General features: G+C 46.9%; 2 protein-coding genes across 3 annotated transcripts in view; one reads left to right on the plus strand and one right to left on the minus strand.

Annotated features, from left to right (window-relative positions):
* Positions 1–8,119, plus strand: part of CRYBG1 (crystallin beta-gamma domain containing 1) — a 48,279-nt gene extending 40,160 nt beyond the window's left edge. The window contains exons 16-20 of the mRNA XM_040627585.1: positions 13–152; positions 1,797–1,920; positions 2,328–2,486; positions 4,014–4,176; positions 6,588–8,119. Of these exons, the coding sequence (XP_040483519.1) occupies positions 13–152; positions 1,797–1,920; positions 2,328–2,486; positions 4,014–4,176; positions 6,588–6,676 (675 nt within the window). The 3' untranslated portion in view covers positions 6,677–8,119. The remainder of the gene's footprint in view (positions 1–12; positions 153–1,796; positions 1,921–2,327; positions 2,487–4,013; positions 4,177–6,587) is intronic.
* A 1,312-nt stretch (positions 8,120–9,431) lies between these two features.
* RTN4IP1 (reticulon 4 interacting protein 1) overlaps positions 9,432–17,845 on the minus strand; it is a 44,426-nt gene continuing 36,012 nt past the window's right edge. Inside the window, exon 9 of one of the 2 annotated variants that reach the window (XM_008704986.2) lies at positions 9,432–9,559. In XM_008704986.2, the coding sequence (XP_008703208.1) occupies positions 9,452–9,559 (108 nt within the window). In that variant the 3' untranslated portion in view covers positions 9,432–9,451. Of the gene's footprint in view, positions 9,560–15,609; positions 15,661–17,845 lie in introns of those variants that run through there. The other variant, XM_008704987.2, reaches the window with a different exon arrangement.

Genomic DNA, 17,845 nt, shown 5'->3' on the forward strand with positions numbered 1-17,845 from the left:
GTTCCTCGACAGGAATTTTCTGAACCAACAATTATTCTTTTTGAAAGAGAAGACTTCAAAGGAAAAAAGATTGAACTTACTGCAGAAGTAGTTAATCTCCGATCCCTAGGGTTCAACACACAGATACGCTCTGTTCAGGTAGTTGGTGGCATGTAAGTGACTTACCTTCTTATTCAATAAAATACTTGATTTTTAAAATTAGGTCTGACATTTCTTTCTCTCCTGTGCTACCTTAAGCAAACTGAGATATAACCTCTTATCCCCTTATTTCCTGTAAGGGGTAGTAATTATGCACCTTCACAGTACAGTTTGCCCACTGGGAAAAGCCATGTGCGAGGTCGTTTTCATCTCTTTATCTAGATTTTTAATTTACTTAAGGTAAGGACTTTGACCTTTAGCTCCTCTCAAGTTCCTAGGGGAACCCTTTGCAAACCAGTGCTCAGTAAACACATCGAGCACTCTTTTAGCAAGTAAGAAAGCGAGCTGATTTTTCGTATCCCTTCGAAAGACCAAGTCCTTTGGCTTTGGAGTAGGGATGAGATCTTCCTTTACCGAGGAATGATTAGAAGATGCTGTCTGTGCACAATGATTAAAGGTCAACGTGGAAAGGTTTTTCTCAGCTTTGAATAATTTTGAAATTAAGATAGAAAAATGAGTAAGGACTACCCATATAATTAGTATACTTTTTAAAGATTTTATTTATTTGACAAAGCAAGAGAGGGAGAAGCAGGCTTCTTGCTGAGCAGGGAGCCTGATGCAGGACTCGATCCCAGGACCCTGGGATTATGACCTGAGCTGAAGGCAAATGCTTAACGACTGAGCCACCCAGGTGCCCCCATGTAATAAATATTTTTAAGAAATTATTTTTCTTTCCCTTATAAAAACAATAGGCATAATCTATCTGTATGCATCAGATATTGGAGGGGCCTACAGTTATTTACAGAACAATTATGGGTTATTATTTTGTTTTTATGATAAAATGGCTAAAATAACATTTTAGAGATCCAGGATTAAAAGTAGAGAACATTTTTCATTGACGTCCTATATCAGCCCGAGAGAAAGGCTGCTGGGCTGCCTGCACGCCAGTCTGTACTAGAACCTATACTTTTCCAGGCATGGCACCAGCATCTTGGGGCAGAGACCAGAGTATCTTCAACAGTTTTCCAGATTGAGGAAGATTACACTTGTTTTAAATATTTATCTTTAACCCTTATGTAATACTTAGCATGTACCACACGCTAAGACCTTTACAAATACTATTTAAATAAAAGATTATTACAACTGGGGGCACCTGGGTGGCCAGTCGGTTAAGCATCTGCCTTCAGCTCAGGTCATGATCTCAGGGTTCTGGGACTGAACCCCATGTCGGGCTCCCTGCTCAGCAGGGAGCCTGCTCCTCCCTCTCCCTCTGCCCGTGCCCCCTTTCAAGTATTCTCTCTAATAAATAAAATCTTTTTTTTTTTTTAATTACAACTGAAAATGTTTTACGAAAGCCTCATAGGAAGTACGGGGCAGCCTGTGGAAAGGACCGTATTTCATTGCCTTATTAGAGGGAAACACTTAACCTGTTTCTATTCCGGAATGGATCTTTTGGCATACTCACGTACCAAGAATTTCCTACTGGTCCAGAAATGGGTGCTTTAAGTGTTTTAGAAAATAAGGTAGTTTCCTTTTCTCCCCCAATGTATATTTAAAGCATAAAGCTCAGCGTAAAAATGGGAAGCGCTGTATAAATAATCAGGGCTAACTCGGAAATGGATATTGCCACTTACTGTGGTTTTCTACTGTTTTCCCAGATGGGTTGCTTACGAATATGGCAATTATAGGGGTCGGCAGTCCCTACTGTCGCCAGCAGAAGTCCCGAATTGGTACGAGTTCAGTGGCTGTCGCCACATAGGTTCTCTACGACCTTTTGTTCAGGTATTTGTTTTCCCTCTCCAGGTTTTCAATACTCTTCTCTGAAATCTTTTTCTTTTTTGTAAATGTAACTCAACTTTTTAGTTTCAATTTTAAGTATGAAATTGGTCTGCCCCCACCCCCTGAATTTTTGGATTTGGGCTCTGATTCTGGCGCTAAGAGGCGGTGATGGCTTTTGGAAATGCTCCCACCCCCAACATCAGACTGTGGGCTGTCCACAGGCTCCCCGTCTCAGGCACTTTGAAATTTTGACAAACTTTCCTCCTGGAGAAAATCCTAAAGCCTCTGAGGGATATAGAAATGATCCCTAGTCCCACCTCCCTCTGATTCCGCCCCTGCTGTCCATGCTTACTCTGTGCTCCTAACAGTACTGCCTGTATATGACTGTTGCCGGCGTCTTTGTCTTCCAGAAACGAATTTATTTCCGACTTCGAAACAAAGCAACAGGGTTATTCATGTCCACCAATGGAAACTTAGAGGATCTGAAGCTCCTTCGAATACAGGTCATGGAGGACGTCGGTGCTGACGATCAGATTTGGATTTACCAAGAAGGATGCATCAAATGCAGGGTGAGCTTCTAGGACTAGATAAGGGTTTGTAATAGTCTCTTTCTTCAGGTAGATGCTATTTAACACTTCCTGGAGCACTTTCAGAAATAAATTAGAAGCTTTTCCATGAAAGTATTTTTTAGCCGATAGAACCAATCTAGGAACTTAAAACGGGAGCTAAATCTAGCACTGATCCAAGAGGGAATATTTGCATCCGTGCCTGATTTCTAGGTAGTAACAGAAGGAAGTGTCTGTGTTATTCTCTCTTTCCTTAATCTACTTAGTATGGTTTATTTCAAGAAGCCCCAGCATTATAAATGCAAATCATTCTTGGTTTGGTTTGGAGGACCCCACAGACTAGGGCGATGAGATATGACCCTGTGTACAACACAATCCATTGCCTAACTGTCATACCTTATAAAATGGGAAATGGCCTGTCTCCCTCTTGCATCACTCCTGCCTGTATATACAAGACATGGCAAAGTTGAATGTAGCGTAAGACTTTATTAGAGAAGCTCACGCTTCTGTTGTAGATAGTCTTTTTAACTCCTTCTTGGTTTTATGGGCTTGACTGTTTGCTCCCGATTTTTTTTTTCTTAAAACTCGGTGCCCCATGAGTCAGCAGAAGGCATACAGCCCTGTGGAAGGGAGCACAGCCTGTTAATTGGGTCTGTGCTTGAGGGAGAATCAGAAGTACTGTTTAGACAGGCATTGAAGAGACAGCATGAGAAACAGAAGTGGCTGGACTATAGAAACATAAAAAAAAGCCAGCTTCTGTCTTTGAATTAAATACTTCAAGAAAACAGTGCCTTTCAGCAATTCTAATAAACATTTTAGTGATGTTAACTGTGAACTCAGTAGGTCAGTGAGAAACTATCCTGGATTATCACTCTTTTTATCTCCTATATACTTTTCATAAGCATTTTCTATAGCAGGAGGTGTTACCGTCACGTGAACACAGGACTATACAGTTTGTATATAAAGGATAGATTCACTTCAGAAAAGGACCCTTAAAATCGCTGCATTAAAACACACTCCCCTGCATTTGTATTTTATCCTTTCTCTTTTTACAGATGGATAGCATGCCTTTTTAGAAATTTGTTAGACATTTCTCATGACAAGAGAGTAAACGCAATTTCAAATTTTAAAATAGCAAAATGCCCTCTAAGCCACTTCATTGTTACGACAGCCTTTCAAATTAGAGATGTAGTCACGTTCCAGAAGGGTCAGGCTGAGCAGAGATGCTTAGGTCAGGGGAGATACAGCAACAGACCCCGTCTCTGATCATGGTCATTTCTGAAAGGGAGAACTAATGTTCTAAGGTTTCCCTGACTCACAAAGGGCAGAAATCTTACAAGAGACAAGAATGGAGAACTTTCCAGCACCCGTGTCATCTGAAATGAAGGTATAAGTATTTGTTGTTTGATCCCAGTTCCTCTGGCTAACGCTGAAAACAAAGACAACTTGAAAAATCAATTTGTGCCAAGAACTGATCACGGTCCTTGAATGTGTCTCCGTTCTAAGCTGCCTTGTCTGTCCCATAAGCAGATAGCAGAAGACTGCTGCCTGACGATCGTGGGGAGCCTCGTGACCTCTGGCTCTAAACTGGGCCTAGCCCTCGACCAGAATGCCGACAGTCAGTTCTGGAGCATGAAGTCAGATGGCAGGATCTACAGCAAGTTGAAACCGAATTTAGTTTTAGATGTCAAAGGTAAGAATCCTTTATTTTCTCTGTTGTCTGTACTTAACTAAAAATGAATTTTTTTACTTGTGAAAACGAGCATACCATTAATAGTAAGAGATCCCTTCCTGCGTACCAGCCACTGTGAACACTCCACATGCATTTAGCTCATGGAACCTGCCAGCAACCCTGGGAGCCCCATGTTACCCCCTCCTCCCCTGTCCCATTTTGTAGCCCCAAGAGTGAGGCTCAGAGGGGTTGATCACAGTCTTATACCTGTAAGTGCGGAGGTAGAATATGGTCCTAGGCTGACTCTGAACCATCTGTTTTATTGTAATAGACTAAAGATCACCAAAGGCTCTGCTCTGAGTCCAGTTGAAGATTCTCGTGCGTATGCATGTATCACCTTGTTGAACTAGAGCTCCCTGGTCTTACAAGACAGTTTCAAAACCAAAGAAATGTGACCACATTGACATCATTTTTTTAAAAATATAGATTCATGTTTCTTACGTGATCAGTTTCCTGTCTCAAGGTTAAGAGGTTCCTGTAATCCTTATGAGCTAGTCTCATAGAGCATTTTTTATTCTTTCAACATGTATTTATTGAGTACCCACTATGTGGTGGACTCTTGGCTAGACACTGGGTACCAAAGGGGGGAGGGAAATACGGCCTTGGCTTCAGAATTTCCAATATAGAAGTTCTAAGCACATAGGACTTTTTGCCCCTTGCTACACTGGCACTGGACAGGGAGTAAGATACCTGGCTTCGAGTCTTGACTGACAAGAACTGTGGGACTCAAGGAGCTTCCTCCTTAGGGCTTTGATTTAAAGCTCCAAGATCCCTTCCTGAGTGAGGATTAGTGTTCTGGACGCTTGTGAACTCTAAGTATATCTAGGTAGGGTAGCTGCACTAGTCGCTTGCCTTGTTAAACTGAATTTCAATTGCTCAGAACGTGAGAGAGTGATGCCACCTTGTGGACAGGAGGGAGTAGGGCCTCACAGCCCCCACTGGTGCAGGGGAAATACAAATACTTCTCTGGTCACTTAACAGGAGACTGGGATTTTCATCAACTACAGCTGTTGAACCATTTGTTACCTGCTGACCTTGCCCCAAGATTTGTCAGACCATGGGGCTCTCTTGTAACCTATCTCCTGGTGTCTGGGGAGGGAGGTGTTTTTTGATAAGAGCCATGTATTATCTCAGGCCCTGTCCATTATGACAACCATGGAAGCGGATTCCTCCTCGCTTTAAAAACATCAAGAGTTTGGGATGATCTCCATTCTCCCCAGAGGCAAAAGAATGAAATCAGATGATTTCTCAAGAACTTTCTAGTCTTCCTGATTATAATTAAGATTATGGTATCTTAACATTCTTTCTGCATGTATTACATCATAATCCTAAAGAAAGAAGCAAGACGGCACTGTGATCCGAATACATCCCCAAATCTCAATGGAGTAGAGTATGTGTGGAGAAAGTGGGATTTTGGTGGTGGTAACTTTGTTCCCCACTACACACTTACACATACAGGCCCAGGGCACCTTGCTCTGGTATCTTCTCCTGCCCCTAGATGGGTAGACACTCTAGATTATCAATGATGATAAACAGACTTCTTTAAAGAATAAGAACATTTAATTCTTCTTGGCTTGAGGATGCAGTAGGATTTCAATACCAGTCACACTGTCTCACATCTAAAGGAACAGATTTTGATTTCGATGGAGTCCCTGTGATACAACCTTGGTACAGAGGCTTATGCTAAGAAAGGATAAGGTATTTGAAACGGTATTTATTCAATACTGAAAAAAAAATCAGATAACTTACTTTATACTTCTCCATCAAAAGAAGAGGCCATGAGGCTGTTTTTTTAGCACCCACGTATCTAAATATCGAGTAGGCACCCTTGGAAAGTATTCTTACATTCTGGTGAAAGGGAGTTTAAATTATACTAATTTTGCAAGTACAGTTAAACCACATCAAGTGCTATGAAGTTTCACGTACCAAGTGCGTTCCCAGGAGTGGGCGTGGTGCCCAGTCCGTGTATCTGGGTATCTTTCAAACCTCCCCTTTGCCCTAATACAGCATTTGTCATTGTTCATGCAAAACCTGTTCCAGCTGCCAACCCTTCCACTACTTTCAAGGCCTGGTATAGCGAATCCACAATCACTGAATACATTTCACAATCTCTTTGTACCTTTCCCCTTTTCTAGATTCTTCCACCACTCCCCACCCCATTTCAGACACGTAAAAAGTGAGTGCTTCCTACCTTTAAGTCTTGGGTAGGAAAAGGAGCCTGGAGAGATAGGACATCCTGTGTGGAGTTGTTGGTGCCCATCGGATGGGATGTTAACATAGCCGAGTGCTGATTCACCCTCTCAGCCCAGGCCTTTCTGCTCTGTTTCCTCCAGGCACATTTCCTTTTATTATTTTCCTTTTCTTTCTTTCAGGGGGTTCACAGTATGACCAAAATCACATTATCCTCAACACTGTCAGCAAAGAGAAGTTAACACAAGTGTGGGAAGCCATGGTCCTGTAAACCTGAAGAAAGCAGGAGGACTACTTCTGGAGGGCTTGCAGCTGCTTAAACACAAAAATGGACAGAGCCAGGAGGAAAGGGGACCTGCTCCTTCTTCAGTAACTCTCAGTCCTCCCCTGAATGACTGCCATGACCAGGACTACGGTTTCATCTTTTCAAAAGACTGTAATAGTCTTCGACCAACCATTTGTCCTTCTTTCATTTCCTGCCTTTCTTTCCTTTCAGTAGCTGCTTAACAGGTTGCCTCAGCAGCTTTTGGGTGTTTAAAAAAAAATGTTATATCAAGACTATGTACATTATTTCCAAAGATCGTGACAGGAGAGAAGAGGACCAGACTTCGAATAGTCTTTGTGTGCCTACCAGTGCCTTAACAAACACTTTCCAGGGAAGGATAAAAGCTCAAGTTTTAGCATCTGAGGAGAAATAATGTATCAGGCCAATGATTTTGGTTCTGTTTTCTGGAATCAATGATGCTTTATAGCAAAGTGGGGAAAGGCTGATCGAATAAGACATTTTAAGGAACCAAAAAAACAAAATACTATTTTCTTTGTTAGTACTAAGTTTACAAGATTTCACGTCATGTCCGCTAACATTAGCAGGATTTGGAGTATTTAACCCACTTGTGGGCTGCCCTGAAATGTGAGGGACGAGTGTCGTTTAATGCTTTTCTTACAGATGCCCATATCCTAGTCCCATGACCTAGTTTATTGGTCCATTCTCGCTCCTCTACAGTTCGTTCTGAGGCAATGTTCTCTGACCCTTCGCTAAGCTCAGGCCTGTCGCCTCACACGCAGCCTTCCTACCCAGCTGCACGGGCGCAAGGCCTGCGCAGAGCCGCCTCTGGTCTCTGACCTGTTGTCCCTGTGGCCACAGACTCTGGCAGACCTGAGAGATGGGGGAGGGTCAGGAGGGTGACCAGCAAGTCTCCAGAATGCGAACGAAAGAAAGCCTGGAGAAACACTTGTTCAAATCACAGAACGCGGGAAACCCTAAAATGCAGCATTTGAGCGAGTTTACCTGCTGACGACACCCTGGCCCATCCGGTGCTATTCAAGCAGTGCATTCTGGTTTTGAACAAAACTGCTAGACCTTCTTTGCAGACGCTTTCCTCTTGTCCTCATTTCATCATCCTTGTTAATAGCGGTGCGCTCATCCCAGGAAGAGCAAACCTCGTTTCCTTCTCATCTGCTCCCGTGTTTCCAGTGCTCAAAGGAGGCTCCTCTCTGGAGTCTCGGGTAGGCAGTTGTGCTCAGGAGCTTAGCTTCTGTTTTACAGTAACGTTTGCACATGTCCAACAGCTGCCAGCAGGTCTGTCTTGTTCTTAGCTGTACAGCTGGGCCTTCAGGCCTTTGTGCGGATCACTACAGCGTGTGGGGGTCAGACATTCTACAATCGCCAGTGTCGAATTCCTCTCTTGAATAAACTTGTTTCTGGTTAACTGTATGCATGAGCGCTGAGCGCGTCCTTACCGTGGACCCTTAGACACGTCACAGGTCAGAACCGGCAGACTGACGAGGAAGAGGCAGGTTTCAGGGTGCTGGAAGGAGGCAGGGCGTTCCAGACTCAGTGGTGGAGGGGCACACTCCGCTTTCCGAGAGAGGACCCGAGGGTAGGTGAGGTCCTCCCTCGGGAGTCCTGCCCCCTCACTGTACCACCTGGGAGCCCGCCAGGAAAAGAGCGGAGGCTGTTCAGAGGGCAGTCAAAAGTGGCTGGTACCGACAACAACAAGAACATTTTCTCTCTTCTGAAACATATTTGTACTGGTGAGACCAGCCCTTCCAGAGAGAAGCCCTCATCCAACACATTACCAAACGAGTGTCTAACAGGACGAAGCCGAGAAGCAAGTTACAAGACAAGTCTGTGTCCAAAGCTAAAAGCCCGTCGCTGAGGTGCGGTAACGAGGAACACACCAGGAGAGAGACACTTACCTTGAGCGAAGGTCACAGATTCAACAGCTGCAGTGGGCTTACTGCTGGGGTAAGTGCAGGCATTTAAGGTCAGAAACTGGAGAAGGGTTGCCATTTCCATGGAAAAGTCCTCAGAGACGCATGTTTCAATTGCTGAAAAAGGCCTAGCCCTCATGCAAAATGTAAGGGTTTTAAAAAGTTAGGAACTTTAGCATCCCCTTTCATTTTCTTGAGAGTCAACAACCAAATCACCAGCCCGATGTTATATGTGACCCTGAGGACGGATTCGGCACTCTGAGGGTGGTCGTGACCACAGCAGAGCACAGGAAACCGTGCCCAGCTGCATGCACCAAGGAGCACGGTTTTAAAGCAGGAGTAGCCGTAAGGAGCCACTTCCCGCTGCCATCCAGCCACAGGCCTGGAGCGTTAGCGTCTCACGTGAACAGTCTGAGCTACTGCAACAGAAGATGACCCAGCAGTGGGAAAACCTGGTGTGAAGAAACAGCTGGAAGAAAGCTCTGCAGTCTTCCCGTGCAATTCCTAGGGCAGGCCAAGCGCGGATAGTTGCATATCCTGTCTTGTGTGTCCCTCTGCTTGGCTCAGAGGACTGCTCGGCAAACAGGAACGCAGGGATGTCGGGCAGGGTACTAGGCAGCGCTCCGAGCAGGGTGACAGACTGGGGGGGGGGCGCTATAAAACGAACCTGTGCTCAGTTCAGAACACAAATAACTGGTAAAAAGGTGTCTGTTTTTTTTACACTTCTATCATGGAACTTATCATCTAATCTGGAAAGCAACGGTTACAGAAACGTCTGGGCCGAGAGGCACTCACCAAATAAGAGCCAACAATCACCACACTGAGTGTTTATTTAAACGACATTAATTACGGTCTTTCCTCTTGCGTGTCCTCTTTCTACCTTCAGGAAGGCTTCCGGAACTTGAGAAAAAGGAAACGTTTTTTCAATAACTGGCTGAATCTGTAAAACACAAGAAGAAGTTGACTGGTGGGGAGGAAAGATGCAGGTTTTCAAGGCAGATCCGTCCACAGTATCCTCACTGCGTCCCTCCAGGCCAGCCTCTCAGTTCTGTCACGTGCTCCTAGGTAAGGCACTGACCGCCACGCCTCTGCCCCGTCTCTTCTGCCGCCTCACTGCATCACTGACGCAGCCCAACTGACCGTCGCTCAAGTCTGTCTTCTGTGCTGGTCATGTCATTCTCCTATGCAGAGCCCCTCCACAGCTCCCAGGCCAGGCATTCCAAGGCCGCCACCGTCCCAACCTCGGCCCTCATGCAGACACTACACTTCATCGAAATGACCTACTTATCATTGCCTGAACGTGCTATGTGTGTGCCGCTCGGCCAGCCACCACCCTTCCAGGCCAGGTCTCACACTACCCTGCCTGAGCCCCCAGCCTGCAGTGCGCTCCCTCTGGACTTCTTGGGATGTGGCTGGCCCTCTGCACAGACGGCCTGTTCCAGCAGCACGCATCTCAGCCACCCTGTCGTGTAGGGTAAACACCAAAGGGAGCATCCCAACGTCTTGCAGGATGGAGCTCGGTGGCCCCCTCGTAGGCACTGGACTGACAGATTCTTGAGAATCTGTTAAATGTCTGACATATCTACTCAGCCAGAGTTTGAGGACCTGTGGTCCAGGCCGCCTCTTCTGGACCCTCCACCCCAGGACAGGAGCTTAATAAAGGTCACTTGGGTGAAAACCAGTAAGACAATTGGCAAGCAAGAGTCTTACGTGGGCTCTCCGGGTTTCAGGAGAACCTGTCCCAGGGTGGGGCTGTCCTGGGAGGGTTTGCTAACCGGCCAAGCAGCTGGTTAGAATTTCCAGGACCGCCACCTCGGCCAGCTCATAAATGCTGGAATGCTGCTGGTTCTTGTTCCTGCATTAGTGCTGCCTTTTGAACACAGGTCCCACTTAGCACCGTCTCTCCTGATGCAAAAATCCAGCTGAGCTCCTCCTCTTCAAAGCTACAAGCGAACGTCCATAACTGTCCCCTGGGCATTTCAGCGGCCTGCCGCCCACCGCTCCACGGACAGGGAGAAGTTGTTAGAAGGCCTAAGCCAATGCCTACATTTCGTGACCCCTCTCCTTTCACAAGAGGAAGACATGTTCTTGGGGGGTTCGGAGCCCCCGCTGTACCCTCCTCTTGTGTGAATTTCACAGCCCCGTCACCAGAAGAGGATCTCTGACTCCAAAAGTTCCTTTCTCCAGAGAGTTCAAAATGCTGCTCTACCCACAGATCGTGGTAAGCTCCGAGGAAAGGTAACAGCCAGCACATACTGTCCTATGTGCCAGGCGCTCTCCTGAGAGCTGATGCGTTTCACCTCATTTCATCCCTAGGAGGGAGGTACTATTACTATGTCCATTTGCAGACAAAGAAATTAAGACCCAGAGTTAAAGGCAGCGCCCAATTTCACACAACTGCTCCGAGGTAAGGCAGGACTCGGTGTGGTGCCAGGGTCTGTGCTCGCCCCCCCCCCCCCCCAGCCTGTCAGGTAGCACTGGCTGCTTTCTGCATCTACTCCCGAAATCTAAAGAGAAGGAAAGGTAGCCAGGGCTTGTAATGATCTATCACAGTGTGCATCTGGCTGGCCCGCCCTGTGCCCAGACCATACCAGCTGAGGACCCAGTCTCCAGGCCCTGTGTCCAGGCCCCCGAGACGGCAGGTGCATGGCACATAGGCCCCACTCCCATATGCACCTGCAGACATCACTGATTATTAACCACGGTCCTGTCCTCCCCTCCCGAGCAAGCTAAGCATGACCTCAGAATCTTCTACTATACCACAGACACTATGAACAGATTTGAGCTGACTTGGCAAATGAAACCTAGCTGCCTTCTCTGGTAAAAATGGAATGCACTAAAGGTGTTTCCTGCATGTCCCACAGGAAACTTCCCGAACCCATCACTCTCTTTAAAGCCCCTGGGACGTTGTTTGTTGAATGCTAATTACCGAAAAAGGAATCACCTGAATGTATGCTTAAAGTGCAGAGTCCTCTGTCTCTGGTTAGAACAACCCAATCGGAATCTCTAGGGGCTCGGGTGTAGACCACGCATTTTCAGTATTCAGATTCAGCACACTGGCGTGGGGATCGCTGCAGCCTTTTGCCTTACTCTTAGGGTCCCTGACTTGGATCAGACCACATTCAATCATCCCACAAGGACTGACCAGGTGGCCGCCTTCTAAGTGCTAGGCACTGACCCAGAGCACACACACAACAGGCCCCTGAGGGTAAACCAAGGAAAGAAAGGAGGCAGCCACATCCGCTTCTCACTGCGCTTCGAACACCGGCAGTGAAAGCACCCCAGCCCGGTGTTACCAGAGCGTCAGGGAGGAGGGACCGGGAAGCCACCTGCTCCACTCTAGAATGAACTGCGCAGGCTCGTGCAGCTATGTTCACGTTCGAACTCTGACCGGAGCCACGGATCCCGAACTGATGACACAGCCAGCCTGCAGTGACTGCACACTTTAATCTGGCTGGTCAGGCCTATTGTGGCCAATAAGCCCAGAGGGCTGACTGGGCCAGAACGAGTCATTCAGCTCTTCCCATAAGCAACAATGAAAAACAAGGCGTTCGATTAACAAGCAGGCAGATGCCACTGCTGGCTGAATAGGTGACAGCAAACGGAGATTAACTGGATAATGAAGCAGTGTCTACACAGAGCCTCACACCAGACCTAGAATGCGTGTTTGTTACGGACAAAGAGATCAGAGTAAAAACCCGGAGAGGGGAAAGAAAGGTTATGGACAGTGAGGTGGGGACATTTATGTGATGACACTGCTAGAGTCCAGCCGGCACGGGGAGCCCCGTTATAAAGCGGGCGGGCTCAGCGCCGCACTCCCCGCTACGCAGATGCACGGGGCCGGCAGCTGACTGGGGGACGCTCGCGGCCGCGGCCTTCATTCCAGTCCTGGACCCAAATTCGGGCTCTCCTGGTGGTGTCTCACCTTCTTAGACAAAGGCTGTATAAAGCCAAGCCCCAGGACTTGGCGCCTGTGCCCACATCCCTCTTATGAGAACACAGGGCCAATGGGCACCTCAACTTCCCTGGTGCGGCCGCGGAATACTGTTGTTTCCAGCCGCGGGCCAAGCCTCCTTGCCTCTGAGGGCAGAGGGAAGAGAAACCCTCTGCGGGAGAGCTGGTGGAGGGACGACACCATCTATGCAGGCAGAACAGCAGGCAGAGAGGTTTTCCCTCAATCCCCACTTGCCCAGCAAGAACAACACAATGACAGAGCTTCAAAGGGACCTAAATATCTGAGCAAGCCCGTTGGATAGATCAGGAAACCAAAGTGCAAGTGGCTAAGTGCTACGAGCAGGGTGAGAGCTTCTTGCAGAGGAGCCCAAGCTAGGGTCCAGGACTCCTGACTGCGAGACTGCACAGCGTGGGTGCAGTCCGGGGACAGAAGTGTGAGTCGCCGTCTGTCCCCCTCTTCCCTAGACCCTCTACCTTCGTCTCCACTGGGCACAGAAACTGCAGGTCTCAGAGGGTGAGGTGTGTGAAGACAGATGAACAGATGACAGACGCAAGGGAGACCTAAGGGCTCCTGGCAGAAGGCCAAGTCCATACACGTGAGCTGGGCACCAAGGACCCAGGGCAGGGGTGGCAGAGGCGGTAGGGACGCAGTTGCGGCCCCACCTCTGGGACAGGCACGTCCCTGACCTCTGAGATAGGGTCAACATTCCCAGGCAGAAAGGGGCTTCAACTAAGGAGCTATGAAGAAGACAAAAGGAAGAAGTGGGCTTTATTTGGATTTGCTATTTCTGGAACTTTCTGGCCCCAGAAAACTCAAAGCTGGAAGAGAGGTGGTAAGAAGGGGTTCGGGGGAAGATAATGGAGGCTACACTCCAAGGGAGGAAATGCGGCCATTCTGGAAAGCATCTGGGACTTGTCCCTAGTTCCCCCTGAAAAAGGCACTCCTTCCAGCCAGGTGAGAAGAGAAACTTGGCCCAAATTTCCCCAAAGAAACAAGTAGCAGCATTAGAGAAACAGCAGCAGCATCAGGGTGATGGGATCCATGAGGTCCCAGTCGAGTCTGGCAAGATAAGGCTCCTCTCGGAGTCCTAGGCCTTCCATCCCTATTCATTACATCCTCTCCATGGAGGAAAAAAATCCAGTTGCAAATAAGGAGCTCAGAGTTTTAAAATGTAACTCACACTGCTAAACGAAGGCCTCAGATCTCAGGAAGGGCCTGGGAAATTGCCAGCCTCAGAACGTTTATTACATGTTTCTCTAAAGCTGCAGCACCCAGTATGGTGACCTCTAGCTGCGTGCGGCTATTTCCATTCATCAAAGGTAAACAAAATGGAAAATTCAGTCCCTCAGGTGGACTAGCCATTTCAAGTGTTCAATTGCCACATGCGGCCACTGGCTACCACACTGGACAGTGTAGACCGAGAACATTTTAATTACTGCACAAAGTTCTAGTGGACGTCACCGCTCAGAAGCTAACTCAACGTGGCCAACCCATCTTTCCACATCTTTCACCCTATTAGGCAAAGCAGAGCACTCGCGGGCCCTCAGTAAATGTTTTAAATTAAATTCAAAAAAGTTACATTGGAACTATCCTGATACTGGCTAAAATAAAGAAATAGAGGTCACCTCTATCATCGCTCAACCAAGAAGCTTGGCTGGTCACCTAGGATCTTAAACAGACCTGTGAATGTTAAGAACATGACATCAAAGGCTTTAATAATTACGTGAAGAATATATGTGTACAGAAAAACATACTTGAAAAGAGGAAAGGGTTTCAAAGAAAAATCTCCCCCCCATACTTGATGCCCAGCCATCTAATTCTACTCCAGGACAACCAATATCTCACATTTTTTTTCATATCTTTCGATATACTTTATGCATTGTGGTAGGCAGAAGAATGGCTCCCAGAGATGTCCACAGTCTAATCCCCAAACCTGTGAATATGATAACTTACAGGGCAAAAGGGGCTCCACAGACATGATGAAGTTCAGGATCTGGAGATGGGCAGGATTACCCGGATGGGCCCAGTGTAATCAGGAGGGTCATTAGAAGAGGGAGGCGGGACAGTTCGTCCGAGGGAGACAGGATGATGGAAGCTGAGGTCAAAGTGATTCAAGACCGAACCGAGAAATACAGGTGGTCTCCAGAAGCTGAAGAAGGCCGGGGAACAGATTCTCCCCTACAGCCCACCCCCAGAAGAAACGCAGTCCTGCTGACCCATTTTAGACTTCAGGCCTCCAGAACTAGAAGACAAGTTTGTGTGCTTTCAAGCCACCACATTTATGGCAAGTTGTTACAGCAGCAGTAGGAAAGGGACACATGCACACACAAGCAGGCAGGAGCATGTATCCTCCCTCAAGGCGCACTCATTCTTATTGGGAGCCGACTATAGTCCAAAAAATCTGCCTGCCCACCTCCTCTCAGGCCTGGAAGACACTGAAAAATACACGAAGATTTCTGTAGATAGAATTCAAACCCCACCTTTCTAAATGTTTAGATGACTAGTTAAGCAAGCAAAAAATAATGAAGGTTGTATGAGGGATTTTTTTTCCACTATAACTGCCTCCATCTTAAAGATAGAAATGGTGGTGAAGGGACTGCCCTAGCGGTCAAGAAACCCGAGCCCTTGAACATGTCACTTAATCTCATGGGGCCTCTATCTCCATGATGAGACACAAGGGCAGGATGGGGGTGCGGGGGGTGAGTAAACTAGACATGTGCTAGGTTTTCCTGTTTCTAATCTTTGCATATGCTAACTCAAAAAAGTTTGCTACATAGTATAAAGACAAATGTTTATTGTGCTTAGGAAAAAAATGTAAAAATAACCATAGGGAAAAGGCACAATTTTCGTAGCAGGCCATTACACCAGTGTGATCATTATAAATCATTCTATCACCCTACTGATACACAGAACATCTCAGGAATACCCAAGAAATTGGTAACAGTGCTTGTGTCTGACAAGGACAAGCTCGGTGATGGACGGACACGAGTCAAAGAAAGATTTCAGGAAATAACGTTTCCTACCTTTTGGATTTTGAACCTTAAAGTATTTCAGAAGAGCAGATTCTTTTGGTTCATGGCTTCACACTGTCAAGAAATAAACAGAGCTCCTCTATCAGGTACCTGTTAAATTCACCAAACACTCAGCCAAAGCTGGCAGGGATCTCAATGTCCTCGTCCAATTTGATAATCCCTACGAGCCACACACCAGAGAAGTTGATGTGCTCTGTCATCTGCTAGAACTTCCCAGCGAGGACAGGCACCTTCCCACACCCAGAATATGCAGGACACATGTGAAGACAGCTGGCCTTATCATAGCACCCAATGTCACACACCAACTTCCACAGTCCCAGAAAGGGGACTTCACTGTCAGAAAGGACTCCCGGGCCCAAATAACCCTGGTCAGGAGAGAGAAAAATCAAAGGCCAAAAGCGTATTTCCTCATTCGCCCTCGTCTAAGGACACACCAAGGGCATCTTTATTTTTACCTTGTCCTCTTTTAGCCATTCTACCAGTTATCTGCCAAATTTAATAGTTACATATACACAAGTCTCCTCTCTTCTCTGTTGCATAAATAGTAATTTCCAGGTAGAGAGAGTCACAATATTTTGAATACAAAAGAGCAATGGTAAGCACACGGACAGCCTGGAGCCGATATCGGGATGAGCACAATTATACAGTGTGCTTCTGGAGGATGGGGACGTTTCTAACAAGGGGGCTCCAATCACATGAAAGAGCGTCTAAAACTATGGGCCACGTTATTTAACGACAGTTCACTTCCTTCTTCCTGGAAATAAAATAAGCATCCCATGGGAGGTGAGAAGAACCCTAAAGAGGCACAGTCACGATAAGGCTGAGACCATCTACCCAGTACTCATTAAAACTTAGAAGTCCGACAAAAGGCACACAAACTTGAAACCACAAAATCTGGGAAACAGTAGCAGGCCATTTTCTATAATATAGTTCTGTGGTGTAACAATTAAAAAAACCTAAATGCACAAAAAGCAGCCAGTAGGTCCTAAAGACATTCCTTTTCAAAATCAGAGTGGAAGTATGAAATGAGCCAGCAAGGGGCAGGTGCCAACACAAGAAACCCATCTCAAGGGGCTCTTTCCAAGTGGCCCAGCGTAGATCACACAGTGGCAAAGCTGGCCTCCTCCATCCCCTTTCCCTGCCTTTTGTAAAATGACAAAGACAAGACAACTTAAGCTGAAGTCAAGGATCAGCCTCCAGCACTAAGGATGCAGCTGAATGATGGAGAGGGAAAAGCGCAGGACCAGGAGTCAGGAAGTACGCATCCTGGTCCCACTTCTGCAAACCTGAACACGTCCCTTTCTCTCTCTGAGCCTGTTTTCTCCTCTGTAAACAATGAAAATCATTTTACCTATGACTTCATGCAACCCTCTAGGGTATATAAGGGTCTCTACCCTATAATTTCATATAGTCTCTTTATAAAATCATAAACATGAGCACCAGAATAGGAATTTTCTGTCCAGTTATTCTTCCAGAGAGGCAATGTCAGGGCTGTTAAGACCATGTAAAAACCAAAATAAACAGTGGTCTGAAAGGCCTTCTGACACCCAAAAAGGGATGATCCAACTACAAGCAGCAGTCCCTTCACCACGGAGTCCGTGCAGGACAGACGCGGGCCGTCAGAAACACCGACCAGCTGTCCCCAACAAAATCTCATCAGTCCTCACCGGCGTCCCACCCACTGACCCTCTCAGACATACCTCAGACGTACCATTATCTGCCCTCCAAGTGTGTTACACTAGCTGGGGAACAGGAGACCTGGGGACCTGACTTCTAGTCCAGTGCTGTTAGAGCTGAGACTCCACAGTATTTGCTCACCGGACTCATCTGGAAATCTGTTTCCCCCAGAGCAGCCTTACCCTTGGACTCCAGACGCTCCAGAACAGTTCTACTGTAAACTCACAAGTGTGCCCCTACCTTTGTAGAGAGATGATCTTTCTGGTGCCTTCTTTTCAGGATCATTACCAAAATATTAGTAACCTAGCTGTAAATTCCAGCTCTGCTAACCATCCAAGTGTGTTTGAGAAAATCACATAACCTCTCCGGACCTGCCTCTTCGCCTATAAACTAAGAGGGCTGAACCAGATGGTGTCGGCACTTTTTCAGATGTAGCAGTCTAGGTCTAGGATTCCCATGGAGACAGACCAAAATACAGCACTTAAACTTGGCCGTGGAAAGCAGCATGTGTACTGACCACACCTGCCCTCAGGGAGCTCCCACGGACTAGGCTTGGTGGGCG

Source organism: Ursus maritimus, unplaced genomic scaffold, assembly GCF_017311325.1.
Source record: "Ursus maritimus isolate PB19 unplaced genomic scaffold, ASM1731132v1 scaffold_13, whole genome shotgun sequence".
NCBI lineage: Eukaryota > Metazoa > Chordata > Mammalia > Carnivora > Ursidae > Ursus > Ursus maritimus.